General features: G+C 42.0%; 1 protein-coding gene across 1 annotated transcript in view; it reads left to right on the top strand.

Moving 5' to 3' along the window:
* Ets96B (ETS variant transcription factor Ets96B) overlaps positions 1-20797 on the top strand; it is a 35735-nt gene that overhangs the window by 12224 nt on the left and 2714 nt on the right. The window contains exons 6-10 of the mRNA XM_022064686.2: positions 445-564; positions 4035-4138; positions 18510-18626; positions 19387-19637; positions 20515-20623. Of these exons, the coding sequence (XP_021920378.2) occupies positions 445-564; positions 4035-4138; positions 18510-18626; positions 19387-19637; positions 20515-20623 (701 nt within the window). The remainder of the gene's footprint in view (positions 1-444; positions 565-4034; positions 4139-18509; positions 18627-19386; positions 19638-20514; positions 20624-20797) is intronic.

Genomic DNA, 20797 nt, shown 5'->3' with positions numbered 1-20797 from the left:
TTAAATAAACGGCAAACAAACAAACAAACAAACAACGTGGTTACAAACAAAGATGGTGGGCTTCTGGGTTATTACGTCGTGTAGCATTTTGGCTATTAACCTACCAGCGTATCTGAGGTTGGAAAACCTTATAAAAATAAAAAAATACCCGTTAATAATGACGGGTTATCTAAAGTAATAAATCGTGTCTTAATATTTCATTGGATTTTCCTGGCCCAGGACAGGGACCGGTGGAGGGCTTTTGTTAATTCGGTGATGAACCTTCGGGTTCTCTAAGCCATCTAGTTAGTTAGTTAGTTAGTTAGTTAGAAGTTGAAAATGAAGAGGACACACACGCAGACAGCATGAGTCTGTCCGTTTCTTTTGTCGTAATTGTTAGCGTAAAGACGGACGGAGCGAGGGGCCGAAGTCTGAGGTGCCTACAACTTTGCGACTTGCTTCCAGATACACGCCCCCACTCCCCCCGCCGCCCAGGACCGCCCTGGACCCAAAGTGCGACGACCTGGTGTCAACCCCGGGCGTCCGATCCGCGTTCTTCAACATGACTCCTGGAAGCTGCTTCAGGTAAGTTGTGGCTCCGGCGATGTTGGTACTTTGCGTGCGTCGTGAAACTGGTTCCTCTCACTCCCTTGGATCTGTGTCGACTGTGTCCGGGATTTCTTCATTTTCTTACCTGTCTTTTAAGGGAAGTGGCCACTTCGCAGAACTAGGCACATGTGCGAAGATTAATATTAAAATTCGTAGCAGTGGATTGGATTTAGCTGGCTAATGATAGGTCCCAAGTGGCGGATCAGAACACGGTAACTCCCATGAGGTCACATGAGGTTCTTACGCCATCAGATGTCAACTACAAAATCTTCAAGGGTCAGATTGCTTGAATTTTGGAAATGTGGTTCTGTTAACTACGCGTAGCAAACAGCTGATCCATTTGAGACGACGTAGCCTTTGTAAATTATGTGGAGCGGAGTTTTTAGAGTATATGAAAACATTCTTACGAGATCTTACTAGTTTCAGATTAATTTTTTTAAAATATCTTATGTATTAAATGTAGTTTAATCATACAGAAATATATACAGATTCGCATTCATTACAGTCGGCATACATTTTGCAGATTCGGGTTAAACCTTCAGTTAAGACCTCACTATTTTTCTGTCCCTGAAGATGGAGGCTTGGGTCTGGTACACGTGGTCACTGCTTTTGATTTTTTAAATCACTTTAATACCTGCTTTTACATCTGAGTGGGATAAAAGGTTTTGCGTTCAGGCCGTCGAAACCTGAGGTTTATACAAGAAATTCCGATCTTAGAAGTAAAAACATTTCATAACAACTGTCACGAATATCGTCTTTAGTGTTTCAACGAGTGGCGTGTATCGCCATATCTGAGTAGCAAATTGAACTAAATAAATTATAGTTTACTCTGGAAATACATCGATAGATAATTTATTTGGATAAATATTAGTGTAGGAAGGGTTTAGTTAGGTCTTGTTTGGACTTCAAACGAACTGAACACAGGATTATCGAAATATGCATTTTAAGATTGTAACAAAGCAAATATCGTGGGTTTTCAATCCATGTTTTTTCGAGGTGAAACGAAGTTCGTAATACAAACAGCCGAGGCTCGCTTTGTACTCATGACACAGAGTCGCTACGTGATTTCATTTCCATTAGCTCTTGTCAGAACTATCAGTGGACCTGTTGTTACTTCCCTGACATTTACAAGGAAACTCGTTCTTTTTTTAAAGATAGTCTATGCCTTGAAGTAATCAATTTTAACCGTTTCGTGGTCTCGTATCGAAACGACGTCTACTCAACGTCGTCTGTCTGTTCACAGACGACGAATTGTCACATTTTGTGTTATCGATTCTTAAGAAATTACAGAATTTTTCCCTGGCAGATTTTAAATTTGACCCCAAATTGGAATGATAATATGATATTTAACCAAACCACAAGAATTTTCTGTTAATAAATACGTGTGCTTCTAATCAGGATTTGTGGTTATCACTACTGCGAGCTCAAATATGGTTGTCATCTTCTGGGTTATAGCGTCGTATGGTCTGGTACAACGACGTTTCGGAGGTCCTTGCTGCCTCCATCAAGATTACTCATCGCCCTGATGATGGAGGCAGAAAATACCTCCGAAACGTTGGAAAACTTATACCAGGCTACACGACGCCACAACCCGGAAGATGGCAACCATCTTCGCTTCCAGATCTGTCCGTGACGTTTCAAACATCATCTCCTGTTTAATAATAAACCTTTTATGTTGTATTTGTAAAGAATTTTTATTATAGGTTTATGTAGTGAATTACGCCTAGAATCCCATAATAGCAAATAATCGTCAACGTAACCAATAATTGCCTGTTTTAAGTAAATTGCTGTAATTAATAGTGTTTAAGGCAGGGACCTGAACTTAAAACATAACTAACTAACTAGATGGCTTACCGAACCCGAAGGTTCATCACCGAACTAACCAAAGCCATCCACCGTACCCTGTCCTGGGCCAACAAAATCCAGTCTCCTTCAACTCCTCTCTCCCATAGATCCCGCCTGAGATTATCCTCCCATCTACGTCTAGGTCTCCCCAGAGGTCTCTTCCCTTCAGGTTTCCCAACCAGTACCCGGTGCACACCTCTTGTCCCATCCATGCGCGCTACATGTCCCGCCCATCTCACTCTTCTCGACTTAATCACCCTCACAATACTGGGGGAGGAGTACAGATTTTTAAGCTCGTCATTGTGCAGTTTTCTCCACGCCCCATCATCTTCCCTCTTAGGCCCAAATATCCTCCTCAACATCCGATTCTCAAACACCTGCAATCTGTGTTCCTCCCTCTGAGTGAGAGACCATGTTTCGCACCCATACAAAACAACAGGCAAGATTATTGTTTTGTGTACTTTAATTTTCAGGTTCTTAGAAATCAGACGGGAAGACAAAAAATATTTTGGACTGAGAAGTAGCAACTTAAAACATACTTGAAGAAAAGTCAGAAATAATTAGGCCATGTTTTAAGACTTTATAACAATTTATGCTTATTAATGAGCAGAGAAAGAGTAATATTAACTTTTATTTCGGGATTTTTATGTCTGTTTATAAATTAAATAGAATTCGCCTGTGTGAAAGATTCTGATACATCGTTCTGTATTTCTGGAAACAGATAAGAGAGGGCCTTAGTTAGTTGCCTGCTTCAGTCACTAATTTATTTATGAATCTCGCTATAGGGGCGGATTCTTAAGGAGACGCGTGTATTTTTAATGCTTTGCGAAATGAATACAAGAGATATTTAAATTTTCAACAGCTGCTCACTTCTCAAGGAACTCATAATCCTGATTGCTACTGCATTCGTTATCACGTCTCGCCCTGAGTTCGTCTTTTTCAAACAGAGCATCGGAACTTAAGAAGCGAGTAGAAACATTTTAAGACGTCGGACACGGGTGCTTCTTCGCGAAACTTTCTGGTCAGTTTTTAAGATTTGCAGACGGCAACCATTTACGGGCTCGTTCGAAAATAAAAGTTACAAAAGAAAAATTCTCCCATGAAGGTAGGCGCTAGGAAAATCAATTTTGAAGCGTCAGAAACACGATAGCTAATTCAGTGGAACATAGGCCTTCTTAAGAAGATGATAGTCGCTAAGCTAGTCAAGAAATTCCACACCCTTTATGGAATCCGAAGGTTAATTTTTGTGTTCACGGAGTGTTCAACATTTCGGCTTCGTATTTAGGAGGTATTTGGTTCAATTCTCGGCGATATGTTTACGTACCTCTTGGAAAATGGCGGTGTAGTAGATCTATCTTAAATTAGGCCACAGCCGCTTCCTTCCACATCCTTTCCAATTCATTATTCGTGAATCATCCTATCATTAAACCCTGCACACGCTTTCATCCAATTTCTTTAAGATCAGTTTCAATATTTTCCTTCCCGTCTACGCTTAGGTCTTGAAAGTAGCCTTTTTCCGGTCAGACGTTCTTACCAGTGTTTTCTATTAGAAATAATTTATTATTGTTGTGTTGTTATCGCGGGTGCCACGTGTTCTGCAGGTCTGCTTCCCCGTCGTGCGATCGACTTGCCTACAGCCACGTGTCCGTCAAAAAGGAGCCGAGTGACCGGGGCTACGAGGCTGACCTACAGACACAGCGCCAAGGTGAGTTTCGGCACAGTTCCAAGTCGTTTGCTTACGGTTAGCGTGTAACCCAGCGAGCGTTCGTAGTTGTAGTCGCTATATTTTAAGGTTTATTCCTTAGATGATGACGATAAAGTAGACTTACGTTAAGTTTTTCCAGAATGAATGACTCGCTCGTTCACAGTTACTGTAACGCTCAGCTTACAAATGCGTTTTATACGGAAATTCTTGGTATGTTTATGGTCAATTTCCTCTCAAAATTACTCACAGGACACTTCTATTAATTTTTTTTCAAAGATGACTCAACTCGAACTCCTGCATTATTCCGCATTTATCTTCGAAATGCCTTGTCAGATGTCACAGCATCGTTTAACAGGGAACAATTGAGCTGGGCCACATAAGAGGTTCTCACGGCCGTGAATTTGATCGTAACACCGTGTGGACGTTTAGGTAGATACAAGCGTTTCGAAGAAGCATCTTTATTCCATCTTCAGGGCTGAATTCTTCAGCTCAGGAGACGGAGACAGCATGTTCCCCTGAAACGCTAGTTTCTACGTACAAGTCGACTCAGCGTCGCAACCCACAACAGCAAACCTCGACATAGTTCTTGGTGGTGGTGGTGACACACATCCATTATGATGGAGATGAGGAATAACATTCAGTCTGTTAATTCCTCATGAAGATCACGTCTCCCCCCTGTTCTTGTCGCTTGAAAGGCTTCGTCAGTGTGAAAATATTGGCAGGAAATTGTGCTATTCCTTCCCCCCACCTCTTTCAACGCCCCCCCCCCCCACCTCAACCCTGATACGACTGTAGCTTTCCTGATCTTACTACATAAGATGCTGCCGCCGCGCTCGAGGAAGCCCTGCGTCTCTTACTCTCGATTCATCGTCACCCTCACCAGTGAATACGGTGATTATGTCACGGGCTGAGCGTCCTGGATTCGATTCCCCGATAGGACAGGGTTTTTGTCTTTGCCGAAACGTCCGGACCACTTCTATCTTTATTTCCTCGGGGGTAATGTGGCCAGGGCGTGAAGCTAATCGTTTACCACCATCTAGCGAGGGGGTTAAGAATGCGTGGAGCTTTATCTCCAGTCCCCCATACGTCGACGTTGCGTGGTGCTTGGTTAAGAATGAAGGTTTTAAAGTCTCGTTAACTAAAATGTGAAGGCCCGTGATTTTTATTTAAATAATCGTATTTTATTTATATTTTATGTGGGTTGATGGCCAATGCTCCTACTTTGTATTTTTCAGGGTTCGAATTTTTTGACGCAGAAGTTGGCGATCCGCTCTAACTTGTTCGTGATTTTTCTCAGTCCCTTCAGGGTGTGCTGGGATAGTATCCTAGAATAGGCCACGACCAATTCATTTCCATTTCTCTGACATCATCATTCACAAATTGTCCCCATTGTGTGCTATTACGTTCTTGAAGCTGAGGTCTAAGATTATAACACGCGGTAGAGCCCACTCAAGAGTCAACTATTTCTGTCCTTTATATGTTTACACCGAGACGTCAGTGTTGGGCCCGTCCTGCCCACTTACTTGTCTAGCCCTGATCACTTTTTTTTTTTTTTTTTTTTTTTTTTTTGTTAAATAAAACATGCCGACGCTCCGCGGGTTTGCATGCAGATCCATGGCTCTGCGGAACTGGCAAATTGAATTATGACTCCCCTCCCCCTTTCGATCAACCCCCCCCCTGCCCCCCGGCGTAAAAAGAGAAAAAATCTGACGAACGACAACGTGAGGTTGAGTGAAGTTGGGCGCTGGCGTTGCACCGTAAATCTGGATTTATTATGAAACTAGAAAGTTTTGATCACTCCGTCTGGAATTTAAGGTCTGTGCACCTTACTTTAAAAAAAAATTAATGGCAATTTTTATTTAATCAAAATACTAAACGTGCGTTCAACAGAAATTTTTCTGCCAAAATACAGTTTAGGAGGAAAATGGAACAAAATTAAAATTTTCATAGTTTACACGTTTTGTAACCCCTCCTTCACAAAAAAAAATGTTTGTGTAACTGTGGTTACATTAAATTATATTTTATTATAAAATGTACCTGCCAAAATTGTTCGGAAGAAAATTTCCGAAATTTATGATTTGACTGTCGAATTTCACCATTGAATTTGAAATAGGCCTTGAATATTAATTATTAGGTATAATTTATGCTTGTTCGAAATGTGAGGACAAAAGTTAGGCGTTCTTGCCAGAATCTACTCGCGCGTGTCTTCTACGAAGCAGGGTGGCCAACTTCTGCTCTCCGAATTTCGATAGGAATTCCGAATGCCAAATTGAATGATCTCCGAGCCGTGGTTTAAGAAACAAACGAGTGGCGTTGTACGTCATTTCCTGCCCCGTTCCTCTCATTTCCGGTCTCTCGCCCAGAACAAATGAAGGGCTTGTGTTAGCGGCGACGTCGTCTTTATGGGCTTCGGGGCCAAGACTCAGGTGTGTTCATTGATCGACCTGTGCAGGCGTACGGGCGGGAATGCGCTCCGGGTGTTCCGGAGAGAGAACGTTAGGAAACTAGGCGATTGACGATCTGGACCATTAGGGCAGATGGGCGCTGCCTTTGAAGCCAGCAGCCAAATGACGTCACGGCCTGTGCGAAGAAGAAGAAGAATAGAAGGAAGATGGAGGAGAAGAAGAAGGAGAAGAGGAAGATGGAGGAGAAGAAGAAGGAGAAGAATAGGAGGAAGAAGGAGAAGAGGAAGATGGAGGAGGAGAAGAAGGAGAAGAAGGAGAAGAGAAGGAAGAAGGAGAAGGAGAAGGAGAAGAAAAATAGGAGGAAGAAGGAGAAGGAGAAGGAGAAGAAAAATAGGAGGAAGAAGGAGGAGGAGAAGAAGGAGGAGAAGAATAGGAGGAAGAAGGAGAAGAGGAAGATGGAGGAGGAGAAGAAGGAGAAGAGAAGGAAGAAGAAGAAGGAGAAGAGGAAGATGGAGGAGAAGAAGGAGAAGAAGAATAGGAGGAAGAAGGAGAAGAGGAAGATGGAGGAGAAGAATAGGAGGAAGAAGGAGAAGAGGAAGATGGAGGAGGAGAAGAAGGAGAAGAAGGAGAAGAGAAGGAAGAAGGAGAAGGAGAAGGAGAAGAAAAATAGGAGGAAGAAGGAGAAGAGGAAGATGGAGGAGAAGAATAGGAGGAAGAAGGAGAAGAGGAAGATGGAGGAGGAGAAGAAGGAGAAGAAGGAGAAGAGAAGGAAGAAGGAGAAGGAGAAGAAGAATAGGAGGAAGAAGGAGAAGAGGAAGATGGAGGAGGAGAAGAAGGAGAAGAAGGAGAAGAGAAGGAAGAAGGAGAAGGAGAAGAAGAATAGGAGGAAGAAGGAGAAGAGGAAGATGGAGGAGAAGAAGAAGGAGAAGAATAGGAGGAAGAAGGAGAAGAGGAAGATGGAGGAGGAGAAGAAGAAGGAGGAGGAGGAGAAGAAGGAGAAGAAGAATAGGAGGAAGAAGGAGAAGAGGAAGATGGAGGAGGAGAAGAAGGAGAAGAAGGAGAAGAGAAGGAAGAAGGAGAAGGAGAAGAAGAATAGGAGGAAGAAGGAGAAGAGGAAGATGGAGGAGAAGAATAGGAGGAAGAAGGAGAAGAGGAAGATGGAGGAGGAGAAGAAGGAGAAGAAGGAGAAGAGAAGGAAGAAGGAGAAGGAGAAGAAGAATAGGAGGAAGAAGGAGAAGAGGAAGATGGAGGAGAAGAATAGGAGGAAGAAGGAGAAGAGGAAGATGGAGGAGGAGAAGAAGGAGAAGAAGGAGAAGAGAAGGAAGAAGGAGAAGAAAAATAGGAGGAAGAAGGAGAAGAGGAAAATGTAGGAGAAGAAGGAGAAGAAGAATAGGAGGAAGAAGGAGAAGAGGAAGATGGAGGAGAAGAAGAATAGGAGGAAGAAGGAGAAGAGGAAGGGGAAAATTATATACGAGGAGGGAATGGAAGAATAAGTAGCATAAGAGGACGAAGAAGTGTAGGAGAAAAAGGAAGTAAAGTTGCAAGGAGAGGGGAAAGAGAATGAGGATAATAAAACATCGAAGGAGAAAAAGTGGGACAAGGGGGGGGAAATGTGGTATAAGAGGAGAATGAGAGACGAAGGAGAATAAATCTGTGAGGAAGAGGAAGATGAAGGGTGGCGACAAGAAGAATTCGTCTCGGTGTAATTTATGACGTCATGTCCGGTTCCCCTGGAACTCTCTTTCTTGAGGTCTCCGGCGCCCGAAATTATGAGGCGGCAGACCCACTTGTCACACGTCACAGCTCAAAAGCTTCGGCCTGCGAGGGGCATCCTTTGTCGCCTTGATGACATTTGTCAACTCTATGGGTCGGTCGACCGGAGGATCGACCTAAATCGTGGATCGAGAAAGATTTTTTTTTAGAAGGCGGTCATTCCAGAACGTGTGAGGGGAACCGAAGGAAGGTTCGATATCCCTCGGGATAGATTCGAGGCAGGGACCTCCCGAATAAGAAACAGGAGTGCCAGTCGTCACACCGGGAGGTTCAGGGTCGTCTCCAGGTGAAGACAAAGATTATGTTTTTAGTAGTTATGACACCGTCTAGCCTCGTCTGTAGATGTAAACGTTTCGGAGCAACGTACTATATCCATCTTCAGGGCTGACTTTGATTTAGGTCATTTTTAAGGGTTCGTTTGTTTGTTTAGTTAGTTGATTGACCGATTCTGACTCACATGACTTTGTCACTGGATGCTAGAGTGTGCCAGAGTTAAAAATGGCGTCGCACAGGAATATTAACGCAATGTGACTCAGGGCACTGGAATTGCACGTACGTTTTTCTAAGCAAACACAAATTCTTCCTCATTTACCTCTGGAGCTCAAAGAGTGTCGTTAAACAAGTTGAAGAATAATCGAGATGAAATTATTGTTTTCCTTGTGCGGATTAAGGGCTCCCTGTGTGCGGAGGAGAACCGCGAACCACGTGACATATCAGAATAAATCTTTGTTTTACCATTTACGTGATACTCGAGGAAGGCTACTCCACTAATTAGCCACCCCTAACACCCCTCTGGGGCAGTGTTTGCCCGAGCAAGGCGCTCCCTGTTGACACACGGTCAACACAGAATAGGTCCAACAAGTTTCATTAGCTAACTGCCTCCACATAGCGTGCCAAGGAAGTCCGGTACTGATTTGGAGAACTCTATAATAGCAATTATTAACTCTTTGATACTTCAAGTTCACGTAAATTATATTAAGAATCCAGTCCGGACCGAAAAGAAAACACAACACTTCACCATTACAAATGTCAATCGGTTAACGTTGTTTAAGGAAATGATCGCTGTTCAATGTGAGAATCATACGAAATCCATTAAACACTGCACAGTCTGTGGGAAAAATTCACGATTTCTGATTGTTCCTGTCTAGAAATTTACTTAACCCTTGCATTGTCGGGGTAAATTCGCTGTTTGAAGGGGGTGTGGTGGTTCTGGGTTGCAGGAATTAACCGCGTCGTGCCATATGAGTCTGATGGTAGGGAACTCGTGTACCTCCGATCACAAGCTGACTGATGGCTTAGGGGCTGATGCTTAAAATTGTGGCTTTTACGTAAATCTTGACGGTGATTTACTGGGTTGTGACACCATGGAGATTTATAGGTAGATACCATTGTTTTGGAGACACATAATGTCTTTGGACCTGAAGATGGAGGCAATATGTTTCTCCGAAACACTGTTATCTTCGTACGAATCCACATGACATCGTAGCCCAGAAGAACAGTATTGTTATCTCTAAACTTGCGAGAACTTCAGATCTCAACAAACAATTTATTCCATAAAAAAGGCAGTGTTAGGGAAACGTAGGGCTTTTGTGTTCAGTTTAATTACTCGCCTGGCTCTGAATTCAGAAGTAAGACCTGAGGAAAACACAGGACAACGATTTCCGTCAGTGTCTCCCGGGGAGAGAGCGACGTAGATGTCAGGTCGGTAGAGTGAACTGCTAAAAGCGAGGTCGAGTTTCTGGCACACCCTGTGCTCAACGTGTAGGATGAATACAGCTGCAAACCACTAAAAGCTATTACCGCGTTAGTAATATAATTAGATAGACCGAGGTGTACAGTCGCTGGCACTTGGACAACAGACCTCGGTGTCATATTTCAAGATGTCGAAGCTGACGTAACTCAGAACACGTAGCTAATTGCGAGCAGGGAACAGGGGGGGGGGGTATGAGTTGATTCGTTTACGAATGGACTTGCCTACCAACAATTTGTAGGATGAGTGTGACCTGATGATGGAAGCGATTAATTCCTCCGAAACGTAGGTAACCACGTACAAGTACACTGCGTCACAGCGCAAAAGACCACAATCGACATGATAATCGCTGTAAGAACCATTCGTGGCACTGATGTTGGAGGAAGTTAATACCTCCGAAACGTCGGTAGGTTTTTGTGACACTGTACGGTGCAATATGCCAGAAGACAGGCTTCTTCAAATCACAGACGTGTGAGTGTTTTTCATTATTCAGAGAAACTTGAAGTTGAAATTTGAAGTGTGTGCACATTCAAAGAATTTTAATTAATCTATAGATTTTATTGAAATTTTTTTGAAGAAACTCTTAAATGTTGCAAGATCGCAGATTAACGGTTATGACCGAAATAACCTCCCTATCATCACGAAATTTTTATTTGGGCACAGGTTTCGGATATAAATTTATTATCACGGGCCGACCATTTCTGAGTCTCCGTGTTGTTCTGAATTACTCTGCCCCTGTATAGTAGGCAACTGCCAGTACACGATGCCTTGCTCAGACACAGGAAGACGTTTTGTACCTCGAGAACATGAGAAGGAAAAGTCTGGTTTTGTACGCGTCTCTTAACGCGCCTATAGAACAGGCATCCCTCCCAGCACTGATGGCAGAAGGGTTGTGGTCTCACAGGGGATTAGTAAGTTGATATTGTCTATATGTAACATGCATTCGAAATGCACATTTTTATTAATTATTGAAAGTACTATTAAGATTAGGCAGAAACAGTTGATATCACTTTTAAATATTTAAAAAATTTGTATTTATGGATGGAACGGAACTGGGGGGTGGGGGCGGCTATCATTCTGCCGCATTAGGCCCATGAATTTTCATTCAGTTTTATGAAATATTTAAACAAGCCCTCATATTAATAACTGAACGAAAAAAAAGTGGTACATTTTTTTATTATTGGCTTTACCAATCAGCAGTTGACATTGTAATTTCTGCGGGCTGAAGGCAGAACATCGGATTACATTGGAATTTGGTGATGTCATTAAAAAGATATCTTTTGTCATTGTCATGTGTTCCTGCCTGGGTCTAGTATGAAAACACAAACCAATCAGGATTATCTTTTAATAATTTAACTCGCGGAGGATCAAATAGAAGAATGAATAATTTAATTTTTATAACTAAACATAAAACTAAGTAAATATCTTTGTCGGCCTTTCTGCTATGGGCGATCATTGCCTTCGGTCGCCGAGATTCCTAGTCCTAACGGCACAGCTGCCAAATATCCTCACCGTATAACAAATAGGAAAGCAATTTAGATGTCTAAGACAGTCACTTGTTTGAATTAATGGAGGAGGCGACCGTGGTACGTTTAATTTATTTCCAGTTGTTCGCTAAGACAGAAAGAGAATTGTATCTCCAAGCACAGGTTTGAACCCCGAACCATCTTAATACGAAGCACAAGTGATAACATAATCTACACTGTGACGTTTATTCGCAGTTTATTCTGAGTTTATTGACTCGAGTTACAGGGTGAGTCAGAAGTATGTTTACAAACTTCGCGTGCGTGTTCCAGGATCAAAAGTAAGAAATAATTTGAGACCACACGTTCATAGGAATTTTTTTTTTTTAAATTTTTGATCCAGGAACAAGCACGCGAAGTTTGTAAACATACTTCTCACTCACTCTGTATAGAAAGGCGGTTTTTTTTCCCCGCCCATGCCGGGAATCGAACGAGGGTAGCCAGACTGAAATCTTGACGGCCCCCGGACAATGCCTCGACCTTTATTAATGGACGTGATGACTTGCCTGTGCCTCGGGATGACATGAGATTAATGATGTTCCACCTTGTGTGACTCCCCCCTGTGAGATCCCTCCCCCCCTCCTCTTTGCTAATCGCATTTGCTGGTTTTGTAAATTAAAATTCATCGCTAATTACTTGGGAAAAGGTAGTAATCCAGGTACACTCCCTTACAGCTGGAGATGCAGCTCTTACACGAATTACAGGATTTTCATCCTATTTTGTTAGGGTAGAAAATGCTTATTATTAATTCCTCTCGTAATTTCTTTAGGGCGGATAAAATAGTAACGTCCAGGGCAAGTCGTTTGCATGTGTTATAGAGAAATTCGTACATGATTTTGATTGAATATAAAACACGCATACAAACAAAACTGTTTACACTCTGTAGGACACTAATTCCAAACGCGTTTCGACCTCAAGAGGTCTTCATCAGTGACAAAACAAATTAATTTATATAATATAAACCAAAAAGATTATGGTTTTCGAGATTATATGAAGTAATTTGTTTTGCTACTGATGATGACCTCTTGAGGTCGAAACGCGTTTGGCATTAGTTTGCTTCAAAGTGTAAGCACTATACGGTATGCAAGGTTTTAAGATGATTTTGATGGAGAAAAGTTTTGAATACCTAGGTATAGATGTGAGTACATAAAAATAATTAATATGTTACTGATTTTTTTAAAGTTTTAAATTTCTTTCTCAGATGAAGACATTACATGTATATTAAATAAAATTTAAAGATTTGCTATTATTGGTCACTTAAAGTTTAAGGTGGGATTTGATGTTCTCACAGCGGCGAGTACTTGGCTGGTATAAATTTACCGACGTTTCAGAGGTGCTTGCTGCTTCCATTATCAGACAGTGAGTTTCGCCCTCTGAAATGTCGGTAAAACCCAAGAGACTGCCTTCTTCATGTCCTAATTTCTATAAATTCTTTGTACAAATTGCCTTATGTGTCGATTGAGGTCTTCTAGGTTGTAATCCCGTGTGGATAGATACCGACGTTTCGGAGATACCTACTGTGTCCATCTTTACCGCAGTTAAAACCTCAAAGTCTCACGTGCCTAACTTTATCGAAATATAGTCGTTGTAAAAACATCGTTTCTTAACATAAATATCTGCAGTTTTTGGTTAAAACACTTTTATTAGGGCGAAGAGTTGTAACATCGAACGTAATATCTGATGTCTGAATTGTGATCAGCTTTGCGACAGTATTGTTCTATCTACAGCAGGCGTGTCTACGTGAATATCAATGACATTGAGAGATTTGAGGTTCTCAAGGCGGTGAAAATGTCGATGCTCTTCTTCTGTGCATTGACGCCGTGTGGATTCGTGAGTAGATACCACCTTTTCGGGAAATCATACTCTTTCCGACTTCAGCCCTGAAGATGGTGACAGGTAATATCATCGAAACATCGATATCTACGTACGTGTTCACACGGCGTCTCTAATCGTAAAGAATAAAATCAATAAGGACAACTAATTATGAGAAATAAGGAAAGAGCATATTTCGTAAACATACTTAGTCCCGCTCAAATTTTAACTCAGAAAATTATGTTAGATCGTAAACAAGCAAAGTATATTCGCCGCTGGACCAGGTCATTACATCCCAGAGTGATAAACAGTGACTGTATTGTGGTTAATCAACCAACACATTTATTTTTGTTTATGCTCATCAGCTATTAGCAGCTCTATTAACCCAGTTGCAAAATAACATACAGCATCCATTTATTTATAATCAAACAATAATTGTGCAGCCCGAACAAAGCTGTTACAAGAACCAGGAAAGTAATTCCCCCAGTAATCTCGCTTTTTAATTAATCACGTGGGTGTAACGAAGTTTTGCATATCATATGAAATCCCGGCCGGGACCCAGTCTCTGCGCGCTCTAATCCTAATTGACACGACCCGCGTCTCTTACAGTCCTCGGAAACCGAGGAAGCTCCCTCTCTATTTAGTTATACAGTGTGTTTATTAGTAAAGTAAAAAAAAAAGCAACTGTCACTTTCCGGCTCAAGGTTGGAGCTGCATAACTCACCTCCAGGCGCTGATCTGAGTCAAATATGTCTCCATAAAAGCAATAAAATAAACTCTCCCTTGTTACGGAAGTTCGTCCCTGGAGTCGGGAAGTGACATTTGCGTTCAACTTTATCAGCGAACGCTCTGTATCACATCATTTGTTAAATTAAATGCGAACTTTACACCTTGTCTGAATGAAAACAGAGGACGATAAACATTTCTTCCCTTGTCATCTGTCTTTTTAATAACTCTCAGCCCTTCAAGGTCGACATTCATAGCGGCAATAGTTAGTTACGAATCAAAATCCCAGGAACCAGTTGCTTTGCGAGAGGTCGACGAATCTTAGTCGATACTTCATTTCCCATTTCCCCAGAAACAGTCCCCTCGCGACAGTCCCTGCTGGGGGGCCCCGCAAACTTTGTTTATGTAAGTAATAACTTTATACGGCTTCAATACAGATTACGACTTCGATATTTTTTTTTTCTGAAACAGCGGAGAAACACCCGGAATTGGCAATGCACTGGCTTATTCCGTTCACGTCCCACGCTTCTAGGCTCGTTCCCCGTCAGTTCGCCTTGTCCGCGCGTTCCTGTGTCGCAACTCGGCTCTGGACCAAAGGGTTCTGATAACATTTCTTAAGTACGTACCGAAATTCGTGGAAGAAATTACATTTTTTTTTACCCGAGTTTCACGTCGGGGATCGCTTAACCTCACGGCTCGTAATATTTCATCCAGTTATAAAGGGACATCGATGTTCATTTATAGCAAATACACACCCATTTGTTTCTAATCTAATCATCTAATCGCGACCTTCACCACTCTACTTCGTATTCGGGAGGTCCCACGTTCCCGGAGACCGGCTATCCTAACTGGGTTTTTTCTCCGTGGTTTTCCTCAGTCCTTCCAGGCAAATGCCGGGATAGTATCTTAAAATAGGCCACGGCCGCTTCCTTCCACATCCTTTCCAATTCATTATTAACTACCATCCTCATTCGACGTTAAATAGTCTGAACTACTGAAAAACATCGTTAAATAAACTACAAATTAATAAACCACGAGATTATTTGTCTATGTATTTGTTTACATTGTATTTTATTATATGCGATAAGTCAAAATATTGGCCTCAGAGCTGAGTAAAGTTGTAAAGAACACACTTGGATGATAAGTAAGCTTAAAGTTCAGCTTTCCGCCAGTAACTACAGCTGCATAGTTCACTCTACTTAAGCAGGTAAACTTCTTAAGACGTGGCGAAGTCAGCAACAGAAAGTGTGTATACAGTTGAGTTTCTAACATTTAAAGAAAACCACCTGAAGATGACCAATTAAAGTCGAAACATGTAGTGGATCTTAATAAAAATTGACTCTATAATAAAAAAAAATGTGCAGATGGACTGTCAACCCAACAGGATACATCCCTTAAAATTCCAGAACCCTTGAAAGTGTTAACTCGGACAACTAGAAAGATGTTAATCGAACCGCGGACCTTAAACACGACGTTCATCTCGAGAGCCTCGCATCAGTGAAATCCCATAACTTACTCTCGTCATATTTTTTCCCTCCAGTTCATCACTTATTCATCTCCCTAGCGAGCTTGTAGCTGGTTGAAATAAAACGCTAATGTGTTTAACGACTGACAATACAGACAGCTTGAATTAATTAATAGCATAATATGTAGACGAGCTGAAGCACATTTAAGTGCTGTATATGATCCCCCCCTCCCTGCCTGCCTCTAAGTGCGGGGTAATCTGGGTATAAATGCCGTGTATTTTTCATTAGGGGCTCTAGGATCTGGTAACATTTACCTGCCAACTGTCCCTAGGGAACGTCGACTCCCTGAAACAGTTCATTTTACCTCGAAAAGGACTTTCTCGTGCTGCTAAAACTATCCACATGACAGTGAAGTAGGTAGAAACCAAGTTCATAACCATCTTTCCATCTTACTCTGCTGTTCTACGTGGTTTTATATCTCCGGTTAACTGTGTTTGTTTGCAGTTTCGTGCTTATCGGTGGGACTGCGACCCCAGGGTTGTAAAATCGTCTAATCTTATAAGTATAGTTAGCAAAGTTTTATAGAAACCTACTGTCTCCATCTACCCTGAAGACTGAGGCATCTTATTGGCTCTGGGGCGGAGGGTAGGAATGCAAACTGATTTTAATTTAAAAAAGTCGTTATCCTTTATTTTAAATTTGATTTGGCACCTGTAATTTTCATTCTTGAATAGTTACAAATTGCTGTTTTGAATTGTCAAGAAATGAAAAGATATTTCCTTTAATTCTTATTATTAGAATTTAGGAGTATTTCATGGAATTAAGGTACGGTATTATACGTTACTTCTTAACGAGATACCTCGGTCATAGCACGGAAAGGGACATTATTTATCGTCCCTATAAATTAAACCATATAATAGCAGGATTTATTTAAATAATTTCACCACGAACTTTTACTTCGATATGATCGCGATACCTGGAGGTCTAGTAAGTGCGTCGTGACTGTCCATTCCCAGTCCGCCCTGCGGTGGTACGATTTTCCTACCAGCTGAAGCATCTGCTCGACATGGAATTTGCATGTTTTTAACTTTTTTTCGGTTTTACATGAAATTCATGTAAAATATTCTGTTATTTTCACAGGCAAGGAGTAGTAATGGGAATTGTTTTTTGTTTGTTTGTTGTGACGTACCATTACAAGTTAGCTTATGGCAGGGAACACGCTGTTCAGATCAGTGTTGACTTTACAAAATGCTCCCTTTTTAATTTCGACAAACAAAGGGTCACTTCACAGTTTGGAAGACCCGCCCGCTCGAAATGCCCAACACGAAGTTGGATAAATGTCGAAGGAACGCGGGTTTCATCAGATCGCCATTCTGTGTTCCCCCAATCCATGTTTTGAACCGGTTAACACATTTCTTTTTCTCGAAACATTTGACTTCTGCCATGCGATAATTATGCTATTAGAATCTACACCAAATTCGTAATTTTTAATTTATTTCAATCAATAATTACAACATGGCGGACGATAAATATCTTATTTGAGACGTGAAATCGTATTATTTCTTTAATTAAGCAGATATAAAATATTATTTTTGTTATAGAACCTCAGTTATTTTTAATTTCTACTTGCTGTTTTGTGTTTTTAAGTACTATTTAGATTTTTCCCGTCATTTTTGACGGGTTTAGAGTGAATGAGAAAGTGTAGGTAAAACCTAATGATGTTTATCAACTGCGTACTGAATCTGTTTTGCTGTTTGTCGTACTGAGGCACTGCGCTGTCTCCTTAAGCTCGCAGCCCGGCCCGACTCAAAGGCCGATGACGTCAGGTCTGCTGTCAGCTCGAGATCATCTCCCGTGGCGAATCCATCCCACGACTTTGTGGATTCTTCGTCGTTCCGTAATGGGAACTGAGTTGAGGGTTGGGGGTTGAAGTATTCTTGAAGAATATCGGGAGGGGAGCTGCAGATATACAAAGAATTTTTATTTTTTCGTTCTTTTTAACGTGAATGTATGCGTTACGTGTTTCTGTCATATTTCAATGCGAGCTAGGGGACTCTTGCCAACATGACAAGACTAAATTGGCAACAATATAAAATTTCCCTCCGCGATTGTACTAGTGGTTCTGAAATTTTATGATATATGACAGTCGGAACATGTAAACCTTTCTAAGACGTCATATTCTTCGTAAAAATTTTCTTTTGAACTTTGTCCATCGTCTCAATTATAAAGTCGCAACGTTTCGGAAGCCGGATTTTGCTGTCGTCATCAGGTGAAAGGGGCAAAGCCTATCTTTTGCTCTCCCTGGTTGAGCTAGCCTCAAACCTTTCCCGTTTATAAGCATAAAAGTATTGTAATTCCATAATTCAGAAGACGGGCTTCGTCCAAAAGAAGTCTCACACATGATAAGTCACAATCTTCCGAAACCTTCAGACTTTTATCCTATATTTCTTCCGAGATAAATGAGTCACTTTGGAGAGACACTTAAAAGCACTTGTCATTTTTCAGACGAAACTTCGCACTGCATTGTGTTAGCAGATCTTTTCTCTCGCCAACCACTGGGCAGGATCCTTTAAAGCAACAGATTAATCTACATAATTTTAAATCTATAAGGAAAGAAAAGTACGCTCAGTACATTTAGCGAAGATTTTATAATTTCTCTCTGGCCCAAGTAATTATTATAGACTGATCGCCCTGATGATGGAGGCAGTAAACACATCTGAAACGTCGGTGAATTTCTAGACTCCAGACTTCACAAACCAAGGACAAACATCGCAATCAGAACCTGAAATATCACAAACAGAATTTTTTTCTGAAAGAGGAAGATTCGAACTCTGTTCGTATTTTGTCGTGATCGGTGTTTACTGTGGTCCTGCTCAGGCTTAGAGCACGCCTTTTCGGCGTTTGTGCTGGTTGCAGGCTCAGCTGGAGGCGAGAGCTATGTTAGCGGCTCGCATCCGACAGGTGCCGGCGGAGGTCTGTTCCTGGCGACCGCAGTTGGAACGACGCGTGGCGACTCCAGGAATCTGACTGACGGTGGGTGTTCTGAATTAGATGGACGGTCCGAGAAATTTCAATTAAAGGAACACCTGTTTTGATAAATAGTCTTTACGCATGTATCAGTTAAGCTGGGTTGGATTACGATGTTATTCTTCTGCGTTTTACGCTGTTTAGTCGTAGGTTCATACCGACGTTTCGGAGAAACATACTACGTCAACCTTTATCTCCGAAACAACATCATAGACCAGCCTAGCTTAATTGATGTATTCATGTAGACTATTAACCAGGGCCTGAGACAGCGGAAAGTTTCAGAAAAGTAGCTAATTCCTATAATGAATCACAGTCACGAAAGAAAATATTTGGTCCAGAGAATGATAATATTAAAAAATGAGTAGGCACAGAACGAGAAATTTCGCGATTTACACATGTCGCGTGGATTTGTTAAAGCTTCGACATGTTTAATTACGATGCTCTCAACACGTGACTAGGATTGAGAAATAATAAATAGAGAAAGAATTTCTGGGTCTTTGGGGAGTCGTGTGTGAAGATATGAGGAGAATGTAAGTGGTTCAGGGCCCTACGTGGTGGTGTATTTTGGTGTTAGCTACTACACTGGTGATTTTTGCCAGGGGTTGGTACAATAGCCCAATTAGAGACAGTGTTACTAAGGGAAACAGCGCCAATCATCTGTTATCATTAGTGGCGCCTGTACGTATGACGAGAGAAATGGACGCAGGAAACGAGGCTTTCTACTTAGCAGTAACAAGTGATAAGCTGATCGTTGTGTTGTTGTCAGAGTACACGAAACGAGAGGGCGGGGAGGGTATCCCCGGAGCTGGAGGTAGCAGTCGGCCTCCTTCCACGTCCTCCGTCACTTCCGGATGCTGGACTGGTGAAGGAACTTCCGGCGCGACTGGCTACCAGCAGCGTCGCGGCTCTCTGCAGCTGTGGCAGTTCCTCGTAGCGCTCCTCGACGATCCCAGTAACAACTCTTGCATCGCGTGGACGGGACGAGGCATGGAGTTCAAGCTGGTGGAACCGGAGGAGGTGAGTTGTCGAACAGAAGGTTCCTGGACCTGTTCATGATCGGCCAATAGACAAATATCTGTACAGAATGGCCATCGCGACGCGTATCAGTGTACTATCGTGGCATCAGTCGGAGATACTGAGGAATACCTCGGACATCCCCGGTTAGGATGGCCGGTTTCAGGGCCAGAGAACGCGCGTGCATCGTCTTAACCCATTTGAATACTCGAATACATCAGTGTCTCGTTAAGTTGGTACCACTGTCCCATCGGAATTAAACTTCTTCCAAACTTCGACCGCCTTACCTCATTTCGATCGAAAGCCATTATAACTTACAGTGCAACTTGGCGTCTTATGGGAGGTTGTGGCTTGTAGTCTCGCAGAAATTGACCGACGTTTCACAGGTGTTTACTACCTCCATCATCAGGACGATGATGTTGGAAGTAGCAACTTCCCAGAATAGTTACGAACATTTGGTTTGTACAGGAGACGGATTTGTGACACGCGTTCGTCGAATCTAGTGTTCTCTTGTCGTCTTTGTTAATGTAAAATTGATTTGTTAGTGGAGGCCGTAAGTAGGTCGAGGTTATTTGAACTTCGCTACATTTACGGATTTCTTTGGCTGTCTGTGAGAATTTTGCGACCGGACATAAGCATCTCTTGAAGCCTACGCTCGTCTAAATAACATTTAAGAATTCAGCCCGTACCGCAAAGAAAACACTTCACTTCACCATTACAAAGATCAACTGGTTAACGCTGTTTAAGTAAATAATCGCTGTTTACAGTGAGAATCATGAATACAAAACAGATTTATAGCGCGATATTAAGCTGAGTCCTGTAGCAACGAGATATGTCGTTCGTAGCAAGGACAGGGTTGAAATATTTGCTTGTATTTTAGGTGGCGCGACGCTGGGGCGTGCAGAAGAATCGGCCTGCCATGAACTATGACAAACTAAGTCGCTCGTTGCGCTACTACTACGAGAAAGGCATTATGCAGAAGGTGGCCGGTGAGTTCCGTGTTTTATTTAAACAAACATGGCGTCCTTGCGAATTTATTTGTTTTCTCGTACATACTAAATATGACGCAGATGATGTTTAGACGTTCGTATTCTGCCTTAAAAACGTGTCTCGCGGACCTAGTGAATTAGATTAGAGCTTTTCACTTCTTCGGTTGTTGTGTT

The sequence above is a fragment of the Zootermopsis nevadensis genome, unplaced genomic scaffold (assembly GCF_977971745.1).
Source record: "Zootermopsis nevadensis isolate Lab colony 2312 unplaced genomic scaffold, Znev_1.0 Znev_ptg000021l, whole genome shotgun sequence".
Lineage (NCBI taxonomy): Eukaryota > Metazoa > Arthropoda > Insecta > Blattodea > Termopsidae > Zootermopsis > Zootermopsis nevadensis.
Note: the sequence above shows the minus strand (reverse complement) of the source record. Positions and strands in the feature narration are given on the sequence as shown.